The sequence below is a fragment of the Melozone crissalis genome, unplaced genomic scaffold (assembly GCF_028551555.1).
Source record: "Melozone crissalis strain CALT ecotype California unplaced genomic scaffold, PUWL_Pcris_2 ptg000014l_1, whole genome shotgun sequence".
NCBI lineage: Eukaryota > Metazoa > Chordata > Aves > Passeriformes > Passerellidae > Melozone > Melozone crissalis.
The window spans coordinates 12,753,031-12,776,578 of NW_026535792.1; the positions used below are offsets into that span (position 1 = coordinate 12,753,031).

Consider the following 23,548-nt stretch of genomic DNA (forward strand, 5'->3'; position numbering starts at 1 on the left):
ATTTGGCAGCTTTGCGCTGACACTGCAGTGGCTCCAGCACTTGACATCTGCCCCTTTCATTTGTCAGTGTGACTTTGAAATCTCTTGTGCCACCTACAAACCTACAGAGAGGAGCAAGAGCAGCAGGGGAATTATTTTAAGTTTTCTGTCTCTAAGGAACAGGGCAATAACTGATCCAGTAAAACCCTGTTTACTCATCATTTTTCTATATTCAGTTCCATACATTAATGATAGGTTCACATTGCTGGCTCGCTTGCAAAATTTACCATTTATGGGAAAAACAAAAAAAAAAGTTTAAAACTCAGGAAAACAAGGGTCAGGTGCCTTCATTTCTTTCTGTGACTGTTAGCTTTCATGGAACTTGCAGCCATGTGCAGCTGCTGCTGCAGATAACATTTTACTGGGAGAGACAACTTCAAAAAAAATCACAGTAATTGTCACAATAGCAGGAAATATTAACAAAATTTAACACTTGCTTATAAATTGATTATGATTCTTAGTGAAATCATGACAAAACACTTGAGCAATTAAGATGAGAGTTTTTTGGAACGTATTGTATGAAATAATTTGCTTGGAAAGATAGATTTATTCAGAACCTTTTAAACTGACCCTAACTGTCCCCATAGTATTAAAACAATATAAAATATTGCTGCCTGATAACTTCAAATCCCCTGTTTTGCTCCGGCAGATATTTTTTTCCCTTTAACAGTCAGTAGATAGCAATACAGAAATGTAAATAATCGTTATGAAAAATTTATGTTTCATCTCCTGCAGAATCTTGAGAACTGGAAGATGAAATGTGTGCACTAAATGCAAAGGGCATATGTGGACTGTAGGTCTGAGCTGTCCAGATAAGCTGGGATACAGCATTTACTGGAGATGTGTGTATGTGAACTGGAATGTAGATATTGCATTTATTCCTTTGGCAACACTGCAAAAAGGCAGGGAGAGTAAATTCTGCTTACAGTCCCCAAGATTCCCTGTACACAGTGGACCAATATTGCATCTCATCAAGTAGTCATTCTGTTCCTGAAAAACACTGTTTATTTTTACTAATTAGCCATTAATGGGAGCTTTATTGATCTTGAGACCTAGAACTGTAATGGAGGTTGCAAAATGCTTTGCAAGGTGTTTGAACAGAATGAAGGTATGTAGCACATTTATCTTTTCATTGTGGCTAACATGTATTAATTCATCAAACACTGTCCTGTACAAAACTTGAGGAAAAATTCTTCTTTGTGGGAGGAAAAAGGGAAGAATCTGTCCCCTGATTTTTCTGAACTCAGCTTTGGGATTGAACACATAATATAATACATTTATATAGATTGTTTTTATATATATAGTTCACATAGTCAGCATGGCATCAAAGTCATAAGCATATTTGTTTTTCCAAATCTAGCTGTGCCCAGACTTCTGTGTAGAACCAGAAGTCCTCTTCTCACACTGCTACTCTAAAACTTCACTCTCTGGAGTATTCTCTCTGAAATTTTTTACAAAGTTCCCATTTCCCTAAAAAGTAATATATCCTTTATATTTTACAAGCACTGGCTTGTAAACCATGCCTTCATTTGAGAGGGGTTTGTGATGTTTTTGGGTTTTTCAGCTAAAAAATTAAAATTCATTCTACTCTTTCTACGCTTCAAATATTTTCCAGTTTTGGCAAATCAATGCTTCAGATCATGAAGACCAAAATCAAAATTTTGTATATTTCTTCCCTTTATGCTTAATTTTTTTACCCTTGGAAAGAAGCTTTGTACTAGAGATTATGACAGTTATCTCAGAAGCTATAATAAATGTAGACATGCCTATTGCTACTTCCAAACATTCATTTACGAATTTTACTTGGAGTTGTATGTCTGTAACTGAGGCCTTTTTTTTCTCCTGTGAACAACCATATTTGTTTTTCATTTTAGCAATACTTCCATGCTGGAGGAAGTGGGCTGAAAAAGAATTTCCTGGAGAAGAGCCCAGACCTGCAGTCCCTCAAATATGCTCTCAGCCTTTACACACAGACTACTGACGCCCTGATAAAGAAGTTTATAGCCACACAAACTTCCCAGAGTAAGTGATCAGTAAGGGACACAGAAATGCATCCTATTATGTTTTAAATGTTCTAAATTGTTGATTGCAGATTACATTCTCTACCCCCTGTGGTTTATTGACACAAATTTGTCCATGTGATGTTATTGATGTTATCCCTTCTCTAATGCTGATTTTGGGGCTTACCTGAGGGCAGTTCCTTTGGGGACTTGTGACTGCACAGGAAGAACAATCCCTGAGCTCTAGGGGCACACTGAGCACCAGGGGTATTTGTAGGAGCACTGCACACATCATATTCCAAGCTGAATGTTTTCTTCATTCTGAAAACTGAACATTTTTGCATCATAGTAATCTTTACTAGATTTCTTCTGAATGTAATGAACATTTGTAAAAAATGACCTGCCTGCCACTTCATGTCTTTGGGAAAGAATACAATTTACTGATGTAATGAATTACCCTGCTCCAGCTCATAAGAATCAGAAAGTTTTAATTGGACAGTAAAGCTGGAAATAAATTGCTTTTACTTCTGAAGTACAATATGTTACTCACAGTATAAAAAGTATGAAACATGAGTTTTGCAGCTTGTCCCAAGATTATTTCTGAGGAATGATTTCCTAAGCTGTTTCCATATTAAAACTGAGATCTCTCTTACTAACTCATATATTAAAAATGCAAAAATAGCTATAAAACTCTTCTATGTAGGCAGTAGAGTCGTTTTTTCCTCCCTCTCAAAAAGAAAGAATTAGCAATATGGATCCAAGCAGAAAATTGTTACTTCTAAGATTATTTTGCTTTTCTTTAACACATACCTTCATTGTAGCTTCAGGTGGAAAAAAATAGTTAAGTTGTAGCCATAAGTGATCTTTTATAAATCCTGAGCCACAAAATTGCATTTTCTTATTTTCATCATGATTTCAGCCTGAGGTCTGTGCTCATTTCTGTGCACACATTACTATTCCTATATTTGCACACCAGTATTGTTAGAAATGTAGCCACTGGGAATGAAACTTAAGGAAAAGTAACTCAAAACTTTTCATTATCCTTTAATGCCTCATTTAAAATAACTAAATCCTCATCTATTATGATTTCCAGCCTCACAGCTATAACTGTATTATTAGCTTTTAGTTAAAATGACTCTGTTTGCAAATCAGAAATCTTCTCTGTAATATAATTAGATATTTGGCCTATCTTTTCCACATTGCCAATCCATTATCAATAGACAGTTGGATATAATTTTAAGATCAAAGCAATGGAAATAAGAATTTTGTAAATGTAAAGAAAGTATCTATTGTATAATAACTATGACTGTAGATAGAATTGGATGCTTGTTTTTCCTGTAATGACCACAAGAATCAGACAACTACCAGGTTACTTTTATCCCCAGGTTAAGATAATTTCTCACTCACCATGACTAAGCTGAAGTTACTCTAAGAAACTGAAGAGCAAAAATTTGTCTGATTGGCATGAGAAGGGGGAGTTAACTCTACACACAAACAGAAAGCCTAAGGTTGGACTTCATGATCTTGGAGGTCTCTTCCCACTTCAATGATTCTCTGATTCTGTGATAATGGCTCTGTTAAAGTGTGTTATGCTCCTAGATACTCCCTGTGTTCATGCAGGATCACATTCAGTAGGAATAACCAAATTATCCAGCACTATGATCCACATTGTTCCTAAAGAAGGATGTTTGCTTGAACCAGAGTTTTGTTTCCCAGCCTTTGTTCCCACACATTCCTACAGATCTTGGCAACATAGAAATTTTCATAAGATAATAATAATAAAACCATTCCTAACTTTGAAAATGGTGGCTCAGAGATTCATAGTTTGCCCTGTGGTGGTTTAACCACACTAAATAGTTGAAAGCACAATTCCTACTGCCTTTTTCAAATGCACCATGAGACTACATTGTTATATGTGCTAAAAGCAAATTATCACATAACAGGAATAATGAAATTAACTTCTGTAATCTTACTCTGATGATGTTTCTTTTCAAAACACCACTATAGATTCTCAAGACTTTTCAAAACAGACAAGTGTTGGAATAAGTAAATGACAATGAGGAGCATAATCTGGCAGTAACCTTTTCAGTAACTGAGGTTTTTTATTTTATTTTTCTCCATATAATGATTTGTCATGGTTGAAGTTCTTTTCCAGCTGTAATGATTCTATGCTGATGAAAGTTGTAAATTTAATGCTCACTCAGTGTTGTGAACACAAATCTCTAACCAACACTATGAAAATTAAGGATAAAAGAAAAATGTTGTCTAATAAGTAGAGATACAGACATACAGGTACTAGATTAGCTTTATCAGTGACACGGCTTAATAAATACCTGCCTTTCTGCTTGGCAGAGGAGGAGGGAGAGGCTTCTCTTCAGCTGTTATCCCAGATCTGCCACACAATTCCAATGTGTTTGTTTGGAGATTAAATCCTGTGGAAACTCTGATCATTACAGATTTTAACATTGGTATCAATAGGATAGTGAGGGGGATATAATCTCTGACTGCCCCTTTGTATAAACATTTCCAGAAAATTGCTAAGCACTTGTTCTGTTCTATTCCCAACCCACCACTGTGTAAAACATGCAGAGCAGCATTTTCTTTTGCAAATAAATTATCAGTATTGTTTGTTGGGTAAATTTTTTATAATAACACATAGAATGATTTATAAACTAGTAATGAAATTTAGTTCCACCTATCTGAACTTCACATTTAATATTACCTAGGCAGAATTCAGCTGATTCTGCAGTGCCTGTTGTAAGCACATTCATCTGGATCAGTTTTCTTATTCAATCATACACAAGTGCTGCCTCTGCCAAGGACCATTCCATGGAGCAGGCCACTGCTGGAGTCTCTAAAAAGGACATGGATACTGACTTAAAGGATTTTGCAAAATCTGAAGGCAGTTTAGTGAGCAGAACTGCATTCCAAAGCCTGAGTGACCAATATTTAACACTCCAGGTGATCATTGATACCTCTGCAAAGAGCACATAAAACACAGCCAGATGAGAATAGTGTGCCATTAGTGCACCATTAGCTAGCAGATCACTGAAGTCCAGATCTCAGATTGATTTTATTTACTCTGGACTAAATTGTCACTTAATTTGTGCATTAATAATAATAATATATTAAACATTAGCTCATGCTGTAAAAGGGTTTCCTCTCAATTCAGTTACAGGATAACATTCTTGCATACATTCAGATTATTATATGGATTGCTTTCAAAAGCTTTTGTAACCAAACCATTCTTTGTGCACTTGAGCCAAGCATGAACCAGTTGTAAAACAGCAGCAAAGGGCCAAGCCTGACCTGCAAAACCCAGCTCAGTTGCAGGAACTTTTTGGGGGTTCAGTGCTGTAGGGCTGAGACCCCATGGTGGGTTCACAGCTGAAGGCAGGCAGCAGCCAGTCCAGAATTTCAGAGAGCACTCCAAGGATTCTGCAAAAGACCATATATTTTGTACATTGACAAGAGCTCTAGACAAATTGGACAAATTTCAGGTCAGGCAGGATAAGATCATTTTAACCTGAGCTAAATTCAACCACATTTTCCCAATCAAGACAGAGCTCCAAAAGCCAAAGGATAAACTCTCACTATACTTCTGCTGGCCTATTGCATGAACTCTCCCACTCCATGGTACACTTGACTTACCCTTAGTCTGTGCTGAGACCAGTACTGGTGAAGCTTCTCTTAAGTCACTCCTGAAAACAGAAGAGAGAAGCAGTCACCTTTTTAAGTTGTACCTTCCCCTTTTAAACGACTTAAAGCATTTCAAAATTAAATGGCTATGGTTTAGTTTAGCAAATGCCATGAATCTTCAGTCATTTTATAAACTATAGCCAGTGCTGTGACTATTTACACTTGTTTAGCATTAACACTAATAACATTTGAACAAATATTATTTTAATTTTAGCAAACTGCATAAAAAGACAGTCTCAAATAGAGTTTCCTGAATTAGCTCTCATTTACTGCCACTAATTTCTCCAAAGTAAACACCAGTCTTGCATGTAAAATGGTTATTTATTGGACATAGGGAAATATTTTTTCTTACAAATTTTACAGCAGCTCCAGTTCACAAATGTTGTTAGAGAATAATAAATACATAATGGCAGGATTCTGCACTATATTTTTTGTCTTGACTTAAAGTAGTTTGTATCACTTAAGCAGAAAAATCAATACTCATCTCACAACACAGAGCTCATACTGCAAACCCTACCTGTGTTTTTATAAGAAAAGGCTCTGCAGAAAAGGCTTTGCTTCAGCTGGTCTGATTCAGATTTCTTCATTCTTATGCCAGAGAATTGCAAGCTAAAAAGGCAAGACGTACCTGAAAACAAGAAAATATAATACTCACTTTCATTAGGTAAATATGCTTATCTCTAAAAGTAGCTCCATCCTTTTCTTGTGAAGTCACCAACACAGGGAGGGACGTTACACATTCAGAAATGAAGACAAATTATTTTCAACTGCCAAGCCAAATTCAGTTCTGTGTTCCATTGCAACTTGTAATTGTACAAAGAAAAGCATAACCTCAATATTTCATAAATAAATGGAATTGCATTAAAACAATAATCTGATAGTAACTATAGTTTAAACAAGCAGATAGATGACATCATACTATAGAAAACAAAAATTGCTTAAATTGTTTAGCAGCTCTTATAAGTGAAAAAGAAAGACCTTTTCTTCTTTTGCTTGTCAAAACCATTATATTATTAACTGTCATATTTTGAAAGCTATACCTGTATTCTAACAGGAAATTTAAGTCCTACAGAGCACTTCCAGTTCTCTCATAACCCATACTTCAGACAGAATTTAACTCAAGAAATAATCCCTGCTTCATCCACTGTAGTTTCAAATTGAGGTCAGAACCATGTGTTACACAACCTTATTTCATGCAAAAAAAAAAAAAAAAAAAAAAACCTGCATTGCAAGCTAAAGAAATCAGCACACTATTGCAAGCAACAAACAGGAAAGATAAGAACAAACAAAGAAGAAACTTGCTGAATTACATCTAATAAAAGTACTCCAGCATATGCTGATAGCAAAGCAAATACACTCAGAATAGTTGCAGAAAAATAATTGTTTTTAAGGTACATATAGTTAAAACCAGACCACTGGTAAAGCAAAAGGTCTTTACAAAAATATTCACTTAAGAGGCTTTCACATTTGAAAATTTCTGGTTGTTCCTTAAATGAAATAGTAAAGCACCTAAATTAGAAAAAAGTTGTGTATCAGTTTCCTCTATGTCTTCAAGAAAATAAACACAAACTACAGGTATCCATCAGTTATATGATATCATTCCAGGTGCTGAATAAGGAGGGATAAAAGCCTGACTTCTAGGCCTTTCTAGTCACTGAGGAGCAAGCATCTTTGAGGAGATATTTTTATTCTTTACCATTTATTTGCTGCAAAAGAATGACTGCACTTTAAATGCACGTGATCCCTTAACCACCCACCAGTAAGAGGATGCTGTATTTTGAATACTATAAATATACCAACAAATAAAATGTAAAGCAGATATTAAAGAGCAAGCAGTAATAATTAAACATCCATAAGGTTTTCAAACATGAGGCAGAATCATTTATGAGTTTGTTAGCCTTCAAATGAGTTATATTACAGTACTAAAGGAAGAAAAGTGCAATCATCCTCTGCAGTGCATGAAGAGATTTATTGTCAGCTAAATTGGCTTATTAAATGTAGTAGGATAAATGGACCTTTCTATAGTGCAGTCAGAATCACTAATTCCTGCTGTGACTGTTCAAGAAATGGTAGCATAAAAGAAAACAAAACAGCAGAACTAGACAGATCAGAGGCTTCAGAATTAAGCACCCTAGCTTTGAATGTCAGCAAGAGATGCTATAAGCAAATACTAAATATCCTGGAATAGTATCTCTAGTTTGTTCAGCAGGTTAGAAAGATGGATGGGGTGATTACTGAAAGAAACCAAGTTTATGTTCTAAACTCCACTAGAAATTGTCTATGCTCACTGGGATGTTCTGCAAAGGAGGTTTTCTCAGCAATACTGGATGTAGGGTCATTTCAATGTCACCTGCTTTTAGTATAAAACTGGATGATGTTTTGCACAGATTTCTTTATAACCATATCCAGCAGCAGCACTGTACACACAAGACTATTCATATATTTGCAGTACTGCTTAGAGCACTGTTGTCAATTATGGACTACCAGGAGAAGGAAAGAGACACTTACTAGGAGACCTTTGCAAGAATATATTTTGCATAAGTTAATAAAAAAGTTGAAGAAAGAGGATAAGTCTAATCTTACATATTTGTAGATTCTTGTCCTGATGAAATCCTACCTGACATTATTAGAGGTTAACACTGCACACTTCACTACTACCACCATCCACAGGCTGCTCTTAAGGCTATCAAATAAAAATGATAATTGTCTTCTTCTAAAATTTTCCTGGGGTTTTGGGTTGGGTTTTTTTTTTTTTAAGCTAGAGGCTAAAATACGTAATTTACACCAGCTGATCATTTCAGTGATATTCAGGATCAGCTTAACTCATCCTCCACTGCAATCAGGGGTATATTATTAAATTCTTTAAAAAATTATGTGATATGTATTGTGAGCAAGCCATAGAATGATTCACCAACTCAGAGCTTCCATATAGTACAGTTTTAAGTAATTATCCAAATACAAGAAACTTAATTACTGCCACTGAAGCTAAACCTCTTGTCATTAAAAAACTAATAAGTTTCTTATTTACATGTTAGTGGTGGTCCAAACCCTCTGACTGATAATGAAATACATATGACAGCAAAATTTGTACAAGTACCCTGCGATTGCTATGTTTGAAAAATAGGTTCACAACAATTCCAAGCCAAACTCTCCTGAAAGTTTGGAAATGCACAAGAATGTTTAAATATTCTGAGCCTGTTAAATAATCACTGAATCTCCACATTTTGATAGATCAGAGAACAAAAGGCTTGTTCTCTGAAGCAGTAACACTTGGGGTAAGAGTATTTGACCTTGCAATGCTCATGGCATGTAGAGAACATAATTACAGATCAGGCCAAAGCAGTGAATAAACATCACTGTAGAGCTCATTTCTAGAAAACCACTAGTGAGGAAATCCAGGAAAGAAAACACTGCATGGTAAGAGAAAAAACTACTCTAGTTATAAACTAATTTAAGGAGGAAAATCACTTTCCCCATTATTATTACACAAGACACCCCTCTCTCTTCTCTGTACCCCTTCCTTAATTCCTATATGAAGAGCTAGAAAAATTCTAAAGGAATGTTTGCTTCTCCTCTTGTATAGAGAGATAAGGAACCAATGGGTAGGGAATTTTTGTATAAATAAGAGGAATATAAAATCTTTTCTCTGCTACCCACAGAAATAGCAGCCAGTTTTGAAGGGGTAGAAATTTACTTTATTATGTGGTTCACAGGAGATTACACTGGGGAGCAAGTGCAGTTCACAGAATTCAACACTCACAGTCATCCAATCAAAGAACAAGTAAACATACTCAGTTTTGTTTATCTTCTACTGTTACAATCTGATATACTGTGGTACATTTCAAGACAATATTTAAAGTCCTTTTAAAGATTCATTCTGTACAAACTGACTTGCAACCTCCCCTGGTTCTCAAAAGCAAACACTTTAAAAAATAAGCTCCTGGTTCTCCTGCCATCCCTCAACCTTCTTTCATTTTTAAGCCCCTCTGTCTGTGCCAGTGCAGAACTGCAGTAATTTTTTAAGACAAAACCTTCAGCATAAGATTCATCAATAGAGATATAGAAGTAACTTTCCAAACCTACATTTAGCAGTAAGATTTGTGGAAGGTACATGAAAAGCTTGACAAACCCACCAACTTTGGCATTTCAAGATGCAAACACATCTAATGACAACCAGAATGGAAAGTTCCAGATGAACACGATTTTTTTATTTCACTGAGGCACTTTCCACAGATATTTGCAATTATCCAGTTTTTTTGTGGCAAAATCATTTATGAATCTGTAACTGATTCTCACTGAAATGTGAAACACATCAGAAATTTTGAAGTGTTTCTAAAGGAAAATACCACTCACCTTTGGGTGTCTGTTTCTCTGGATGCATTGAGAAGCCAGGTGTGCTAACCAGTGATTCTTGTTTCAGGTCAAACTGCTAATAATTCAGTGGGTGAGATATCTGTACAGGTGGATGTCTCTACTCATCCTGGAACTGGTGAGCATAAAGTCACTGTGAAAGGTAAGTTTCAAACAACTTTAAAAAGAAAGCAACAACAAAGACCAAACCTCCAAGCCCTACATCCTAAGTCAAACATACCAGTACTAAAATAAAAAATGACAGGTATTATAGTACTTGAGAAACTCTGAGTACAATTCAGGTGATTAGGAGTGCACTTTTTCCTTGCTCAACATCAGCAGAAACCCAGATTATGCAGGCAAGTACTGTCTATGCTTCTCTGTCTAGATAATTTAAAGTTATTATACTAAGTTATAGACTTATAAATTAAAATGTGCCAAATTATACTTCTCAATTGCTTGTACGTAATTCAGCTTTTAAAAACTATAGCAAAGCTGAGTGGTGAATGACTACACCAAGTCTTATGAAGCCGCATTTTTTATAAAATGCCTTTATTCTGTGCAACCTGAATTTCAGAAACACAGGATCATTCAGATTAGTATAAGCTGATTTTTTTTTTTAATTGGAGTGAAGGTAGCAGGTAAAAAGAAGCTGCAAATGTAAAGGATTTATAAAATACAAGTTTACATTTGATACTTTTGAACCTAAAAGTAGTCAGACATCTTCACTTGGGAGGGAAGGGACAAAGCATCTCCTTACCAGGTATTCATATTCCATAGGAAGGCTCTCAGGTCACCTTTCACTGGCTATACCAAGTCATACAGGGTAATTAATTGGAACACCTCCAGTGGAATTGCATCTAACTTCATTTCTTTATAGTTGTAGCAATCAATAACCTAAACTGGCAAACAACAGCTATGTTCCGGCCATTCGTGGAAGTTTGCATACTGGGTCCTAAATTAAGTGACAAGAAAAGAAAACATGGAACCAAGACAAAGAGCAACACCTGGTCACCAAAGTACAATGAAACTTTCCAATTGTAAGTCTTTTATCTCTAGGAGTTGCATATTTTTTGAAAAATTCCCTAAAATACTTTTGTCTTTAAACCATTAATAACAAAAAAAATCCTAATATAGATATATAGACACCATTTCAACATTATTTACTAATTTGTATCTTTGTTGTATATTAAAATGAATGGCAATCACCAAGATTTCAATCCTACAAAACCTGGTTAAAAAGTATAATTAATTTCCCTACAGAGGAATAATTATTTCTATCCCTAGGAATCTATTGGCCTAGGTATTTTTTTGGACAGACACATTAGTTATTATTTCTAGATAATGCCTGTAGAGATATCAAAATGCTTATTGAGTTATGCATGTGTTAATAGTATTGTTTAATTTAATCCTTAAATCAGTAAGAAGCTTCCACCTAACCTAGAGTTTTAAATTTAGTACTTCTCTGCCCTTTCCTGAGACCAACTTATTTTCCTCTCCTTACCCTCCAACCCTGACTAAAATGAGTTCATTGTGTCTCACCACAAAGCCCCTTTTGATGCCTGATACCAGGGATTTTCTGTGCATTTTGAAGCTGATTTAAAGTAATGGTGCTGGCAGCTGGGGAACCAGCTGGACATTTTTTGTCCTTCCCAGGGAAAGGTAACTGTCTGTTCCAGCTAGAAGGAATTCTGTTTCTGTTCAGGCTACTGAGAACAGAGGCTCCATCACCAATCCATCTGAGGGGGTTACCTGTGTAGAAAGTTTAAAAGTAGATAACCTGTTGTAACAAAATGGAACCACAAAATTTAAAATACCACTCTCTCTTTAATTTGCCCAAGATTTCTAGAGCAAATTAATTCCTTGGGGGAAATTAAACTGAAGTCCTTGTTCTAAATTCCTATTGTTAATCCTCCCAGCCTGCTGGGTAACGAAGATAAGCCAGGAGCCTACGAGGTGCACCTGTCAGTGAAGGATTACTGCTTTGCGCGGGAGGACCGCGTTATCGGCATGACCGTCATCCAGCTGCAGGCCATCGCCGACAGGGCCGGCTGCGCCGCCTGGTACCCCCTGCTCAGGAGCATCTCCGTGGATGAGACTGGCCTGACAATCCTTAGAATACTCTCTCAGAGGAACAATGATGAAGTTGCTAAAGAATTTGTAAGACTTAAAACAGAAACGAGATCTCCTGAAGAAACGGCCTAAGATACCCAAGTACTGCAAGATTGTCACCGCCAAGAACATAAATACAATGCTGTTGTCCGACTAGTGCATGCATGTGCAAATCTGTGGGAATGTTTAACTATGTTTTCAGTGTTTGCCAGTACTTACGTACTATATTTGCAAGGTATGTCAAGGAACTGTATATCTTTTATACATATTTTGGTCTTTGGTAAAGTAATTGTTCCAATGAAGTGCCAAAACTAAGATTAAGAGTAAATGTTTCATCATATCTTTTTAAATGTTGATTTCACCTCATCACAATTTGATTATTTTTTACCATTTATTAATAAATAAGTAGCTTTTTTAATTGATAATAGGTTATCGCGGTTAAACTGTGTTGCTTATTCTAAATTAAGTTACATCCCTTACTCTTCTTTTAAAAATGAGGTGTACCTAGTTTTCTTCAAACTCTCATGTTATGCAAGCCTCATTTTAGGTGTCTTACTGATGACTTTTTCTATCATTACTACAGATGCAGTTACTTATAGAAAGTGTTTGTAATTTTATAATTACCAATATAAAGTAATGATTTTTGCATAAAAACTGAAAAGGATGGAAATATTTTATGCTAATCTCTTTTTCCAACCTTTCATAAATATCACTGTGAAGAAATGCTGTTAAAGCAGGTTCTCAAGAAGCTGTGCTTATCAGAGTTTGTTACTGATGTTTGATATCTTGCGATAACTTTGTTCTTCAAAACTGCCACGGTAATATCATATTTGTATTAAAAGAGTAAGTCAGTATCTGTAGAAACAGGTTGCTGTACAGTACAGTATATGTGCTTTTAAAAAGTGATTTTTTAAATGATATGGTACTGTACAAGGGGTAGTAGTTTGGAATATGTAATGCCGGTTTGTGGTTTGTTTCTAGAAACTGTTTATGAGAAGAAAAGATGCTGTTAGCATTTTCACTCAGAGTTATTAACGTTGCTTTACATACTTAGCTGTAACATCAGTTAAGTGCTTTATTTCTTTAATTTTTTTTAGAAAAGTTCAACAGTTTGTACTTATGCAACATTACTATGTATTGCACTAAAGCAAACTCTGTGTCCTGTAAATATACTTAGTGAGGAATTGTAAAATAAAGTATGCAGAAACTGCTTTCCAGTTTTGTCATTTGATATTATTTATGTAACTCTTGGTTTTATGTGCATGTGAAGCCCATGGAGCGGGCTTACTATATAGCTTTATAATATATTAAAGTATGATTTGCACTGTCTGGAATCTGGCTGTTTTATAAGTGTTAAATTTGATATATCAGTGTCCTAAAAAATATAATTAATTAGGTAGGTGTATATATATATGCACACACATATAAAAAAATGGTGTGTAATGCCATACATTTGTCACTGGTTTTGCTCACAAGCGTTTCTCATTACACAGGTTGGAGTTTTCAGCTTTGCTTAGGGAAAAAGTAGCTAAGGGAAGGGAGGACACATAGTTTGTTTGCTGATGTCAGCCTTCTAAAAACCTAACATGACTCCATGCACATAAACCAGATTCCTTCCAGGAGATACTGCTTAGATGTTTAGATGAGATTTTAAGGTGTTTAAATATCCTCAAATTTCTTCCTTGAATACTAAAAATTAGAAAATCCTGATTCTTTCAGGATACAGACAAAATTATTTAAAAAAATGTTTCATATTTTGCTTGTGAACATCCTCAAATATCCTCAAATTTCTTCCTTGAATACTAAAAATTAGATTTATCATAAGTATACTTAGACATTTAGAGAAGTTGTGCAGCGTCTTTAGAGAGTTAAGAACACTCCCCTAAGATCATAGATTCCAAATTGTGTTTCTGCCAGGTATAGCCCAAAGTTTCAACAGTAGGCTGTTTACCATTAAAAAGATTTGATGTAAGAAAACATCAGCAGACTCAGTTTCAAATTCAAAAGGAAAATAATCAAGAGATGAGGTTGTTCCTGGTACAGAACACTGTTGAGGACAAAATGCAAAAAGAATTCCAGAATATGTCATTTGTAGCCCTGTGAATTAAACCAGAAAGGCTGGAGTAAACAGCTTCTGGTTTTTTTACCTGGAGCACTTTCATCATATTTTTCTGTGGTTGTTTATTCTACTCTAAAATGGCACACATTTTCGTGCATAATGTAATCACCACCACTTAACTGTTTATCCCCGAGACTGGGGATGAGGGAATAACAATGAAATCAGTCAAGGCAGGCAATTACTGCTTGTAGTGGTCTCCCTCAGCTGCACAGCAGAAGCAATCAGGCAAGCTGGTAAAACCATCCCTTATAATCCACAGCTTTACACAGTACTTCAGTGTTTCACTGTTTCTGGCAGAGAAATATTTATAGATCAAAAGTTGTCATGTGGAAGATAAGAGGAAAAAGCATTAACTCTACAGCACAGGACTGCTTTAAACCTTTTTATGAATCAAAATACAAGTACATGCAACAGTGTAGCACAAACATTGGACCTCACGCATTTCATGAAGTCAAAATGATTGACATGGAAGAGTTTTCAGTGCTGTTTTAAAAGCTCTTCTAATCTATTTTAGGAAAGTAAATATCCCCTTTTAAAAAATCAACATATGAGAATTTTCTTAATTCAGCTGAGCTAACCTAAGCAAACTGACAGCTGTTCCTGCAGCTTCACTTCTCAGCAACAACTGATGCAACCAAAATCCTACTTGGAATTCCATTTGCATTGGTTAGTTAAGACAGCAAATACACATATATGCTCTTAGAGAAATAAAGGAGAAAAAAGACAGCAGAGAACAGCAAGATTAATTTGAGAACAAATTTTCCATTCTCCAAGGAACATTTACTACATGGAAACCATTTGATGTGCACCTGAAAAGATACATTCAGTGAAGTCTGTCATATGACAGCTCTTCAAGTCAACTGACAGTTTTACATAAAACTGTTCAATAAAGACTGGGAAATATTTTTCCCTTTTTATTTCGTTTGCTAGGATGAAAATGTAAGAGCCAAATATGGAAACTGAATTAAATTTTCCTTAAAGCAATTTTAAACTAATATCTGACAAAATAAGCAAAGATGTAAAGTATTAATTAAAATATTATAAGAAACTAAAACTAGCAGCCATTCTGAATCTCAAACACCTTACTTAAATTAGATTTTTTTTTTTCCTAATGCCAATTGAGATGACACCTGAATTAAGAACACAGTGCTGGAACTGGCCTTTCCTTTGCATATGGACACTGAACTCAGGAAACTGCTAAAGTACCAAAGGAAACATCTGTGAGATGGGACTGGATGTGCATAGTTCTTCACAGCTTTTATGTCTTCTGGACACTTAAATTTACATCAAAATAATCAATTAATGGGTGTTGGGCTATCATCAGGAGGCTCAGCCAGTCCCAGCAGCAAAATATGAAACATTTTTTTAAATCATTTTGTCTATATCCTGAAAGAATCAGGATTCTTTCATACAGAATTCCTGGCATGTGCAAACGCCACCATTTGGCTTAGGTAGACATGACTCTCATGATTTACTTGAGAAGCTTACAGAAAAGAATAATAATAATAGACCAATCATTTCCATTGTTTTTCTTCCATTTGTTTTACTAGTTTTCATTTATATTCTCATGCTAGTGACTGTAGAAATCAAATTTGTAGATAAATACTGTAAACAGAAGAATAATTTACCATTACTGTATTAGTCTGAATTAAATATACATTTCTCACAAATCCCTTGAAATCTAAAGACCTGAACAAATATGAGGAGAATACTAAGTTATTGTATTAAATTAAATTCAGCTAGCAGACATAAAATCAACATAAATGGATTCAATGTTATTTGTAAAATACAGCTGGGCAAGTGTTGGAAAGCATTCAGCTGTTTATCACATGCTTATTTTGATGGTATTCTCATATTATTTTGCATTTTGGCACCAGATTTGTGTGATTGACTTGTACTATGAAAAATTCATAGAAATAAATCTTCAGGAGATAAATTCTAAATTTTTTAGAGAATTATCATCAAGACCTGATACAAACACAAGACTGAGACTAATACGCAGAACTGGGATATTCTAAAGACGTGTCACTGTAAGCATTGGCTAAAAGAAAGAAAAATTACAGTTTGTGTCTGGAAAATATCTGTTTCTCCTGGGTGTTCTATGCTGAATGAATGCACACACACACACTACAGAGTATAAATGCATTTCTAAATGATGAATCTATAACAGCTAAATTGAAGATAAACCCAATAGGCAACCAAGTGAACAAAAGTATCTTTTCAAACAGAGTCTGTAGCTGACAGCTTACCTAAACAAACTTCCTAAGTGACTCAGCCTATGACCATTTCATTGTAAGAATTCAGTTTCATATTTCAAAGACTCCAGCAATTACAGCTGAAAGCCTTCACTATCAGTTTAGCACAATGAATTATTCACTGCAGAAGATGAAATAAGAAGTGGGCATATTGCATACTTTGTAGTGAAAGCCATTAAAACATCACAGATGAGTTTTCAACTAAATAAATACAAGATAATCAGAACAGTTAATCCAAGGAAGTGAAGCCTGCTCTTTAATATTTTTCTGTTATTTCTACACACTGCAGTCCCAGGCTCCAACCTGCATTGCCTCGGGCTCTCACATAAGTTAACACCCATTTCTCTAGGGGGTTTTCTGAGCAGTAGTAGGAGTTCCAGGCAAAGAGGACAAACCAGGGAGCAGCTCAGGCTACAGAACATCTTCTTGAGTTGTTCCCAGCTCTGCTCTGTAAACTGGATACACACTGTTGTCTGACCAAATACACCAAGGAAAAAACAAACCTACACTGGGGTAAGCACAATGGAGCTGTAACAGACCAGACTGAGGCAAAAATCAGAGATCTCCATCTTTACTTGCCCAAGATACACAAAAGCTGCTAACAGTTACTGAGGCAGCTCTAACTTGCGTTCCATTCAGTTCTAAGAGGGCCTACACATTTTGTTCACTCATGTTTACCCATTTTAGCAAGAGGATTTTTCTTGCCAGTGACAGCATGGACTGCAATGTGAGTTAAGCCTCCAGGCCTGAGGTCATGGCAGTGAGAAAACAAATGTCAATTACTGACTAGCAGAAACAAAAACTGAAAAGGAATTGTGAAAATATGCAGTTTACAGTAGAACACTAATGGAAAACTACAGCAGAGTGAATCCATTCCCCTCCTCTAGATAACAGCCCCTGTATGATGCCTGCTAGATGGACTTGAACTTACAACACGTGGCAGGGCTTTGCCCATAGAAACCACCCAGTGCTTCTGGGCATTACACAGCAGTCAGACATAAAAAACACTTCACAAGCAAATTGGATGTCCAGAATGGCTGGACTGTATGGGAATATATTCAGAGGAAAAGATGGAGAGGAAAAAAAAAGAGGAATGGATGTGGAAAAGGGCTGACAGGGAGTGTGGATTCCGACTGCATTCCTTTACTCCTGGCAGAACCAGAAAAGGCTCTGTGATACCAATATGACACAGAAAGGTAGATTTGTCTGTATTTTTGTCATGTTCTAGTCTAGGTCAAGAGTTACTTCTGTTGATTTTAATTTCAGTAGAGGTACAAGACAGAATTTGATCCCTGAGAGGGTCTCCCCCCTCTTTTTGTACTAAGTGGAGTCTGAATAAATGTGCTCTGCATGTCACTACCCTCTGTTACAAGAAGATAAACGTATTCCCAGCCCAGAAGCCACCATAAACAAGTTCAAGCTACAGAGCCTGCAGATATTATTTCCCTGAATAATAAATATCCAAGATACAACAACATCAATGAGGTGGAATATTCTCTCGAGGAGCTTGAGAAACAACAGCAATTTGGATCTAATGATGCATCAATGTATCAACATGTGAATTTGTACCCAGGAGACAAAAATAAATCAATATGCCCTTAAAACACTATCTGCATTTCCTGTGTAATTTGCAGAGGAACTCCTGTGCCAGACTGAGATTCCTCAGCACAGTGTCCACTCTGAAATCAGGTCAAGCCCTTCATTGTCCCCTGCTCAGCAGTAAAGACAAAGCATTGCAGTAACTACTAAAGTGAGCTGGAGTCAGTAGCAGCAGTGAACTTAACTCCTACCAAATATGCTCTGTGATGTCCAACAGTCCATATAAAACCAGCACATCTTCCCTTTACTATAGAGAACTTCATTTCTGATCAGGGAGAAATTTCATAGCAGAAAAAATAGAACCAAAGAATGCTGTTTACACTTCACAATAACTTACTACACTTATTAGATGGATACAAGGAAGAGTGTAACTCTAAGTACATATCCTCCTCTGTCAGAAGAAAATAAAACTTACACACAAAATTCATTGCATGAATTGAATCTCTTTAAAAGAATAGAAATAATAAATACGTAGAAAAATACTCATAAACAGCTTTCAATTTTGACAAGTGTTGATATTTAGACTGGCTGGCTAAATAATCTGTGAGAAGGGGTTAAATCTTTGTCAAACACTCCAAGTGAGCTATTGAGGCTAGTGCCATCTAAGAGAGTCCTGTCTGGCTGGATGCAATGCTTAGAATCAGCTTATTGAAACACAGACCAGGTTTAAAATCCAGCATGTCAGACATTGCTAATGGAAACAAACACAGTCAACTGCAGTATTTAGAGAATAGCATCTGCTTTTGTGCAGAGGGCAAAGTGAACACAGAGGAGAAGACAATTTTCTCCAGACAGAGGAGAAAAGCCTGGAACAGTATCATTACTTACAGCAGCAGCTTGTGGATGACAGTGTTAAATAAAATATCACTGGAAAAGAGATTCCTAAAAACCAAAACAAGAGACATTGCAGTAGGAAGGGCAGAGTTGAAAGAAAAGGGCCCATGTAACAAAGACTGTGCTATTCTAAATCAGACCTGCCACCTAGAGAGTCCTTTGAGTCCTTTAAACTGTAAATTATTGAAACAGACTGATAGAGGATAATTAGCACACATCCATATACCAAGGTGACTGTGAATAACAATAAGAAAGAAACAAAGGAAAAAAACCAAAGAAATCTCTTCAGACCATCCTGGAAAGCCGTTTTAGCAAAAGGAATAAAGTTCTAGATTCATTTTGAAATTCCATTATAAGAACACTTTCAGTATATCTTAGCCAATAAATAATAGGCAAGCAGTGCAAGAGACTTCTCCCATTCTTTCTGCCCATCCTCCAAGATTATAAAAGGTTTGTTATCAGAACACCTTTGTAGAAATTAAAAATGGCTTCTGAACTCAGCAGTAACAAACACAGCACAGCAACTTCTACTATGTAAAACTATAGTCATACAACATTATAATACCAAATCAAATTACCAAATCAAAACCAAAATCAAATTACAGGGACATACACAGGTCCCCCAAAACCACCCATATGAGTTGACTCTATCCAGTCAGAGGTAAGAGCAGAGTGAGTGAAGAGGCTGCAGGGGCACCTGGTCACAGCTTCCATGGTGCTTTGATCTGATGTGATTTACCCACAACCATAATCTTCTGAGGCAAGCAATATCCCATCATTCATACACAGAAAGATTGAGGGAATAAGATTAAATTTTTTGTTTAAATTATAAAGGGCAGGCAACAACATCAGAATTTAAACTCAGGCAGCCTTAGATTCCAAATTTATGCTCTAAGCATTGCACCTTGTTTTTCACCCAAGGAAAGAGAAAAAATTCTATTATGCCAAAAGGCTGAATACTCTCCAAAATTCACAGAATTATTTAAATTCATTAAGCTAGAAGTGCAAATTGGCATCCAAATTTAAAATTAAAAACTGCCAAGATTTTAACTCGGATTTAACATGCTGTCTGATCTGTGATTATACTGAATTTTAAATTAAGTTGCAAAGAGCTGTGTATAATATTTTCCTCCAAAAAAAAAAAAAACAAGGAAGAAAGAATTATGTGCTTGTGGTTTAGTGGAGGGGAGGTTGTTTATTTATCTTAGCTTTTAACACATAGAACAACAAATAGCATATCTGGTACAGCTATACTTTGCATAGGTCAGCTATGATTTGTAGAAATGCTATCAGAGGTAGATATTTTTGTTGAAAAGGGATTCCCAAAGTAGATAAGGCATCAGCCCTGGCTGCCACCATCAGCTCTGCTGGGTCATTCTCACTGACCAGCCCAGAAACTGAGGGGGCTTCTCTTCACTTCTCATCAATGCAAACTAGAACTAGGATGCTGCTAAAAATTATTTGAGAACATAAAACCCAGAGAACTCAGGGCCACTTGGAAATATCACTGAGCATTTTCACAAGCCCACACACACAATAATAAGAATTTGATAAATCTGTGTCAGTGTTCAAACAGGAATAAGAGACCCTGCAAGTCTTATTAGTCTGAGCTCTTCCCAAAGCAATTTTCTGTTTCTTAATGTAAGAGAATCAGCTGGAAACCAGTCTTCTCTACAACTCTAAAAGCCCCTATGTCCAACTGAGACAATTTTTATTGTTAATCTTGAATTTTTCCAGTAATTAAATTGTAATGAAATATTAAACATGATATGGTTAAGATGATTTATGAGTTTTGGAGAGCAGGAGGCAAGTCTGCTGGACAGTGAGGACTCAAGGCAATTCTTTTCATTAAAAATATATAATTTTTAGTTATTACCCAGGAGGTGCTCTTATGTTATGAATTAAACTTCACAGAAAATTACTTAGATTAAAAATAAGATTTCTTCAATCATTGCTGAAGTAATGAATTCCCATTGGATGATCCTGGGATAGCAGAATAAATATGTATGAAAAAGAAGCAAAGGCTGCACTCTGGCAAGGTTATTCTGTCAGCTGGCAAGAGTTGCACAGCACAAAAAAAACCTTTTCCAAAGTGAGGTGCATTTGAAGTCTAGCTTTAAGTGTCAAAGTACACTTGAAAAACTGACATCAGTACTATTTAAGTAGTTTGGCTTTTTTCACAAAATATATCTGAAGCATAACTTGTATTTACACAAAGTGGGTTAAGTCCATTTGGAGAAGGCTGCATGTATCATGTGGTGTCTGGGTACAGATATTTTAGATTAAAAACTTGGAGAAGAAATAAACAAATTTCAAGTAGTGTTTAATCCAAGGACTTGAGAAAGAAAAAAGGCCAAGGAAGAAAGTTCAGTTTGAAGCTTGCTAGCAAAGTTATATACAAAATACATTCATTAAAGATTATTATGAACATAGGATTACATAGCATTATTTCCAACTGTATTTACTTAGTATAAAGCTAGCTTTAAAGTCTTGACTACCCCTCAATTTCTTTTCTAAATAAAACTGAAAGTACTCAAGGGATACTGTTCTACTGTTCCAAAATATGCTCAAGGATGACCCTGAAAAAATTCTGCATCTGCCTTTAAAGGAGTATATCTGACCAAAAAAAAAAAAACAAACAAACCTCTTTTGAATGTGTTTGTATTATATTGAATTGTTTGTATTACATTGTATCTCTCCTTCATTAATTATGAAGAGTCAGAAACGCACTGAGATGGCTCCTAACAGACACATAAATCTGACAGATCTCATTTGATGATGGTGAAGGTGACAAGTGCCAGACCCCAGTCCTGGATGAGCCTCTCCTGCACTCCCAGCTGCTCGTGCAGTTTGGCCAACACAGGGGAGCCCCAAGAGCTGAGCCTGCAGCACTGCCACAGATAACCCCAGAGCAATTAAAAGGGGGATACTGGATACATTCCTGAACACCCTTTGGATTTGGAAAATCAAACTCACCATCACCTGGACACAGAAAAATACATTCTGAAAACCAAAGAGAAATTCATACAATGTTCTAGGAAACAAAGAGAAAAAACAACAAAATTATCAGAAACACATTAAAAAAGTTAAAAGGAAAAAAACTCAGCACTCTCATTGCCTTGAATGACATTTAATAATTCTAGTTATTTTAATATATTTTAACTTAAGTTACTTGTTCATTTATAGATATATGCTAATTTTGCTAGTAGATTCAAAGAATATTAACACAAAAGGGGAAAAAAACACAATTATCAACCTATAATTTTGAAATGGACAACCCTTCTTCAAATTAGATGTGAAATAACACAGGATCTACATATAGAGCAATATTTTCTTCAGTAAATATTATATTTAATTAATATTACTATAGAAAATCATGTTATATTTTCCTGACCCTCTCTAAACATGCAGCAGCACAAACACTTTCTTTCTAATTGTTTAGAGAATACCTAATCCACACATCAACCACTATAGCCTCCACCCACAAGACTCTGCCTTTGTTGGATTTTAAAAAAACCAGTTCATCATTTCTTCTTCTCAGCTCAGCTGCCATTAAGTCACACATCAGTTTCCTTTAATCACAACAACACAGCATTCCCATGTCTTCACAAGCGTTTTAAATTCTGGCTCAGCTGTGCTACAGCACTTTACATACTCTTAAAAACTATAAATGAGGCAATACAGACTGTCAGTCTCACAAGTAATTGCAGATGCCATCCTGCTAACAGCTGGAATCAAGAGTTCAGCAGTGCTACCCGAGCCCCTGCCTACACCAGGAAACACATTCAACAATCATCTCACTACTGCTGACACCATTTCCCCCCAATGAGCCTGAGATCAATGCCTAGGTCTGCATTTCCAAGTATGAAGCAGGCATATATGAAGTGTTATTTTGCAGGCATGCTCTGAATTCCTGCTTCCCAGAACAGATTTCACTCAGAAACATTCATATAAGACACAAACATAGCAGAACCAAGACACTCATCTTGGAATTTTTGCACCTCTAACAGGCAAATGTGAAAAGGGAGAGATCTTCACATTTATAGGCGAAGTTTACAGGCTACACAACCAAGCTGAAAAAACACCACATGAGGAACTTTTTTGGTTTTTTAACACCACTGAGAGGTTGCTCTGAAACTGCATGGCAAATCTCTGAGGAGCACAGAGAAGCTCCTGTGCTCAGATATTCAATGTTCATAGCAATTTCTTAGTGAAGGTTGACTGGATGTCACTATGTCCATCTGGTAAGGGAAAACATCATACAGATAATTTCTTTTTTATATACAAGGCCTGACCTATTGCTAGTGATGCTTAATTGAATCTTTTTTCAATAAGCCTTTTTTTACTTGTCACTTTCACCTGACTTTAAACTCCTCACTCCAAGGAAAACCTTTGCCAAAATAAGCATTTTCAAAATAAAGAAACAAAACATTTAGGAAACATTTCAGGCATTTTTTTTTAAACCAAAGACACTGATTTGTTCATCAAGTGGAAGACAGAAATGTGATACTGGAAAGACTGTCACCTTTCCTTTCTTCTGT

At 35.9% G+C, this 23,548-nt stretch overlaps 1 protein-coding gene across 1 annotated transcript in view; it reads left to right on the top strand.

The window, feature by feature from the left end:
• Positions 1-13,452, top strand: part of UNC13C (unc-13 homolog C) — a 132,554-nt gene extending 119,102 nt beyond the window's left edge. Inside the window, exons 29-32 of the mRNA XM_054272855.1 lie at positions 1,914-2,061; positions 10,159-10,251; positions 10,969-11,128; positions 12,008-13,452. Of these exons, the coding sequence (XP_054128830.1) occupies positions 1,914-2,061; positions 10,159-10,251; positions 10,969-11,128; positions 12,008-12,293 (687 nt within the window). The 3' untranslated portion in view covers positions 12,294-13,452. The remainder of the gene's footprint in view (positions 1-1,913; positions 2,062-10,158; positions 10,252-10,968; positions 11,129-12,007) is intronic.
• Positions 13,453-23,548: the final 10,096 nt, after the last annotated feature.